The sequence below is a fragment of the Eulemur rufifrons genome, chromosome 4, assembly GCF_041146395.1.
Source record: "Eulemur rufifrons isolate Redbay chromosome 4, OSU_ERuf_1, whole genome shotgun sequence".
NCBI classification, from domain to species: domain Eukaryota; kingdom Metazoa; phylum Chordata; class Mammalia; order Primates; family Lemuridae; genus Eulemur; species Eulemur rufifrons.
The window spans coordinates 14,856,165-14,862,164 of NC_090986.1; the positions used below are offsets into that span (position 1 = coordinate 14,856,165).

The 6,000-nt window shown below is 36.3% G+C and overlaps 1 protein-coding gene across 1 annotated transcript in view; it reads left to right on the plus strand.

Moving 5' to 3' along the window:
* NALF1 (NALCN channel auxiliary factor 1) overlaps positions 1-1,584 on the plus strand; it is a 624,590-nt gene extending 623,006 nt beyond the window's left edge. The window contains exon 3 of the mRNA XM_069467038.1: positions 1,295-1,584. Within this exon, the coding sequence (XP_069323139.1) occupies positions 1,295-1,584 (290 nt within the window). The remainder of the gene's footprint in view (positions 1-1,294) is intronic.
* The last annotated feature ends 4,416 nt before the right edge of the window (positions 1,585-6,000 follow it).

Consider the following 6,000-nt stretch of genomic DNA (forward strand, 5'->3'; position numbering starts at 1 on the left):
AGAGCCACTGGATCAGGATTGCTGGAGCATTTAGCAATGTGTCTGCAGAGAGAAGAAAAGATTTTAGATTTTATTACTTAAGTAGAAAGAGGCAATGAGATACCATTGATAACTATTATTATTCACAGTAGCCAAATTTTTCAAGTTATTTCTATGTGCTAGGCACTGAGCCAAACACTTTTCTTAAAAAATCTCATGTAATCCTTACAACGACTCTATTATTATCCCCATTTTTAAGTTTTTCAAGCATGAGAGTAATATGACAAAATTTGTGTAGAAAGTTCCTTCTAACACCCATTAGAAAATGTTTCAGTCAAGTGAAAAAAATAAGATACACCAGGGCTTATACAGATACATGAAAATATTATACATAATGTATCTGGGCAAAATATTGAAAAGATAATGCAGTTGTTTTATTTTTTCACCACTTCAAAAGTTTGAAAATATGTATTCATCAATTTTAAAATAAGAACAATGTGCATCATCAGAGAAAGAAAGGAAAAAGGATAAAACAAAGAGATTCAGTAAGGGAAAAAGAAAAGAAAAAAGAGCAAGAGAGCACAAGCAAGAGAGAGACAGAGAATTATTGAAAGGCAAAGTTGGAGGCTAGATTGGAAGAAGAGAAGAGTGAAAACAAGGAGACTCCTACTGGGATGGTCCAGCGTCCAAAGATAATTAAAGCCTCAATTCAGGCAGTCTGAGTAGAAGGCAAATGGAGAGAATGGAGAAAAATAGGACAAATATTTAGAATATAAATCAAAATGACCTGACCTCCCATTGGATGCTTAGAAGGATATAAGACAGGCTGAGGCGTTATGAGGAAAAAAAAAAAAAAAATAGTAACATAGTTGCTATTGCCAAGACATCGTGATTGGTTGGTTGTTTTATTCCGCATAACTGGTTAATGTTAGTTTATGCATTGCATTAATTGATCACATTCCTGTTAAAGAAAAAAGGATGGCTGAATATACGTGGTCTCCAAGCTGATCCCGAACCTCAAGTTCTGATTTTGGCCTAATGAAATCTTTTATTCGATATTCACAACAACCCAGAAATTCCGTGGTATGACTGGCAGGAATGGGAAAGAGCAATCTGAAGAATCTATCAGTGCTGGTTTGAGATCATGGCTGACTTTTTGCCCTAATTGTATTGACTTGACTTCCCTTTAAAAAATGTTTAATTGCTTGTAAGATGTTGTGGATCAGAAAGTTAAAGTCACAGCTACACTCTACTGTGAGGTCCTTCCTGGGCGGATCGCCTTCCTTTTAACCCTTCCCTTCTCTTCTCCCTACAGGGCTCTATGAAACCTTTCTAACCAATGATGAACCAGAATGCTGTGACGTCAGGCGAGAGGAGCGATCAAGGAGCCCATCCAGAGGGACGGTAGAGAAAAGTGACTCCTGTCACAGGACATCGCTCACAGTGTCATCAGCAACAAGACTGTGCAACAGCAGACTCAAGCTGTGTGTTCTCGTACTGATTCTCTTACACACAGTGCTCACAGCCTCGGCAGCACAGAACACGACGGGACTGAGCTTGGGAGGCATCAACACGCTGGAAGAAAACTCAACCAACGAGGAATAAAGAACGAAAGGCTCAAGCGTCCCGGAGCGGCGGCCCACCATGAAAAACGCAACTGCTGTCCAACGTCACAGAAACTGGGTGCTTTTACCCTCTAATTACTTCTTGCAAGGCCTTTAGGGTAAAATTAAAAAAAAAAAAAAAAAAAAAAAAGATGGGCCTGAATCCAAACAAGGACACCACCACAGCTTTTTATTGACTAAAAGGCTGTCAAGTGACTTTAAATTTCTCACACCATTTTATACACTGTGTTTTAATGTTTGGAGGTTTTATTTGCTTTCGTTTTGGTTTGGGTTTGTTTGTTCGTTTATTTTTTGCACTTGTTAATACTGGATTTATTTTTCGGGATGGTTTCTCAGAGGTAAACTAAGTCTTTTCACTGTCTCTCTCTCTATATATATTTCTAGTCATTGTGTGTGTTCATCAGATAGTTCTGTCTTTACGTCCTGTCAGTTTCTATTAGAGGAATGACTGCTATGACCTCATGGTATAGCAAAAAACAACAACAAAAAAAAAAAATAAATAAAAACTAAAAAAAGACAAAAAAAAGAAAACAACAAAAAATAAAAATTAAAAAAAATTCCCTAAGTCTCCCTTCTACCCATGGAACCCACGCCCTTCCTGGCCCTTCCTCTCTCACCCGCTTCTTGTCCCCTAAGCAGACAACATCCGCTTGCTTCTGTCTGTGTAACCACAGTGAACGGGTGTGCACGCTCTGGGCCTCGGAGCCACTGGTGCACAAACCCAAAACAGAGCGGAGCCAAGGGGGCCTGGCGGGGGTTCCTTTTTCGCTGAACAAACAAGTGCTCTCCATAATAGGTGGAATCAGACAGTTAACACATTTTTATGTTGAAAACAAAATAAAAGGAAAAAAAAAAAAAGCTATCATGAACTGTGTTGCTCCAGTTCCCATTCCCAAGCGGTCCAGTCCTTTCTTGCTGGTCGGTCGGACAGGAGTAGCCATGTAGAAGTCAGGCCGTGGGGAATGAGAGTCCTTCCTTGAAGGCGGAGGTGGGCTTTCATCGTGATTTAAGTTCTGTCGCAGTAATAAACAAGCACATTTTGGCCATCGTACTGGGAACAAAGATTGCAGACACAAATCTGAACTTCTTTTCCTCCTTTATTGTTATGGAAGAGGTACTAGAAATGCTCAAACATCTGCAGTATACAGAATATATACGATTCTATTCCAGTATTTCCCTAACATACGGTTTAAAATTATTCCAGGTATAAAGTGTATGCGATTCTGCATTATCACAGTGGAACAATTTCTTTTTTTAAAAGAAAATAAATAGGTCAGCCATTTTTATTAAAGTGCAAAAACTTTATCACTCTAACATGCTCTAGGTAGTTGAAGAAAAGAGAAGTCTGATCACTCTGTTTGTATTTTTTTTTTTTTCTTTGTGGGAACATTTCACCTGCTGAGTGTTTAATGAATTTGCTTTCTAAAAAAGGCTTTTATGAGTTTACAGTAGTATCAGTGGAAGGAAGAGTTAATAAGGGCTGTTTTTAAAAAAACAAACAAACAAAACAAATAATTAAAAAAAACATTTTACATTCCTTCCTATTCTCTAACTACACTTGGGAAGTGCACTTCAGATAAGTTTGCGGTGTGACTGAGAGATGAAGGAAATCCATAGAAAAGGTCCTCTTAGCGAACAAAATTTAGTTATTAACTTTATAGCTATGAAATTGCCCCAGGCATTTGTTTTTGTTCAAACAGACTTTAACCTCTGCATCATACTTAACCCTGCGACATGCGTACAGTATGCATATTTTGTTTTGAATAAAAAAATGTTTTGTTCCAGTCTGTTAAGAATATTCAAAAAATAATAAAGGTATTGCTTAATAAAATTGCTAGAATTGTTTAGCAGTACATGCACAAATATTTTACTAGATTCTTTGTTTTAATAGTGTTTTGTTGAGACTGAAAATCCTAAAATGGTCTGCGCAAATACAAAAAAAAAAAAAACACCAAAAATGCAAAATTCTCCAGTTATTGTTCTTTTTTAAAAAAATGCTTTCCCTGCAAATACAAATACATTCACATGTGCGCACACACATACACATTGTCATCGTATTTTAATTTATGGAAGCATGGTGCTTTTCTGGAGACACAATTTGGGGAATTGAGTGGCTTGTGGGGGGATACATTAATTGCATTCCGTTGTTGACTGTTAAACATTCTGTAGAAATGAGCATTTTCATAGTCCTAACCAGTGCTGTAATACGGATTCTCAATGGGGCTAGGATGATAAGCTGCAGAGACGGAAAATGATTCGTGTGGAAGAACCCAATGGGTGAGCTCTTATTCATATGACCTCTTAAGCACTGTAAGTAAATGGCCAGGAGAGAGTTTGCAATGACCTTTGTCTACCTTTGCTGTGTAAAGGCCACTCCACGCTCTATCCAAGGTTCCTCATGCTGCTTCTGTTCATGCCATATGCATTTCCATTCTTGCTGGAAAATGACACATCAGTACGGGTTAAAGTTCCACCCACTTTTACTGGTATGCAAGAAATGAGTTTCCAAACATTGAACAAAATCATGGAAAACAGTATCTCTTAAGAGACAGGTTTTCATTTTTTCTTAATATCTTCTGTGACTGATTAAAGTTCTTTTCAAATATAAGGAGATTAGAAGCTTCCACTTACCCATATTTTAGCTTTTGTTTGGAGAGAATGGCAAACAAAAGATGGAAAGCAAAAACCACTCTTATTTTACATGAGAGGTAAGCCCTCCATAGAACAACTTCAAAAGTTGAGAGAAACGATGTGCTATTAATTGCAGATATAAAATGATAATTTAGGTGAGGGAGAGATGGTAGGGAGAGAGGGAAATGAGTCCTTTCTCTCCAACAAGTTAGCCAGCATTGAAATAGTCTTTAATTCCGGTAGAAGATTTTTCTTGTCATGTTCATTTATTCGTATGATAAGAGAACGATCTCAGTGCCTAGCATTTATTGTTGTAAGTGTGTAACCACTTTCCCATGATATTTCCACTGGACATGTTGAAACAAAGAAGGTTTTCCCAGGGTCAGCTAGAGAATTCCAATAGGCAATGACTCCTTTACAAGGTTAAGAAACAATCATTGATGATGGAAATTTCGCTACATCCATTGATTGTAGTAATTTTCCTGGCACAAACTTGAGCATGCTTGATGTTGTGCACATACTAATTTTGACAGAATAAATTCAGACCCTGCTGCTTTTGTAATCATCATCTTGTTCCTTTTTTTCTTGTAGTGGATATCTATTGCATACTGGATAATTGAACTACCGTAGTAAAACAATTATTTTTGCAAGCAAGTTGACAACCAAGAAAGTAATATTTGTTTTATAAATGTATGGAATAGATTTCCATGTGTTTATTATTGTTTTTTTTCCTGCAATAGAGAAATTCCAGTCTGTGGAAAATGTTGGTAGTGCTAAGCTAAATGTCAAATGACATAAGCAGAGTTAAACATTATTGCTTATTATGTTTGCATTTGGTGATACACTATATTAACTTTTCTGTCATTAGAAAGATAGTATTGTTCCCCTCTCCGACAATATAGTACCTGAAAGTTGTTCTTTTAAATGGCATCATTATAAAAAATAATTTGGCTTCTTACCAATAAATTGGTGACTTTAAGGAAAGAAACTATGGTCATTAAAATAAAAGAAGGTAGTCGGGTAGCAAGCAAAGAAAGAAAGACAGGAAGGAAGGAAGGGATGGAAGGAGGGGAAAATAGGTTTTCATATAAATGAATAACAGCATTATTTTTGCCAGGGGAAAAAGGTAAATGAAAGAAGCAGTTGGATGCCAAAACCATGTGCCAAATACTTGAATTGGTATATGACATTTGATATCTGAACAACATTAAAGTATTAATTAGTCTGAGGCATGATTTTCATTCTTTTGAGCAACAACTAAATTTATAGTGTTCTTGCTAATGGAAACATTGAATCATCACAGACATGAAAGGTGCAACTTGTTTTTACTAGAACTGCAGGCAGGTATATGATTTCATATGGATGCATATACAGATTAGGAGAAAGGGTTATATACTATGGGATATCTTTACATAGATAGGAGGATATATAATATATATGTATATATCACTTGAAAGTAAAACTTTAACCACAAAATTATTCAGTCCATAACAGCACATGTATTACATTATGAAGAATGATTCTTATGTGTTTGCTAAAATTTGAATGGCATGCTCATTTAAAAACCATAGCTACTTTGATATGGAAAACAGACTCTCAACATGTCTCCATTAATGAAGAAATAACAATTTTGAAATAACCAGAATCTCTTCCATCTTCCAAGCTTTAATGATGTTTAGGAAAAACTGAATTTGGCATGTAGGTCTTGGACAATGAAGAATAACAAGACTTTAAGTGGGAGGAAGGGAAAAAAAACTGAGTACAG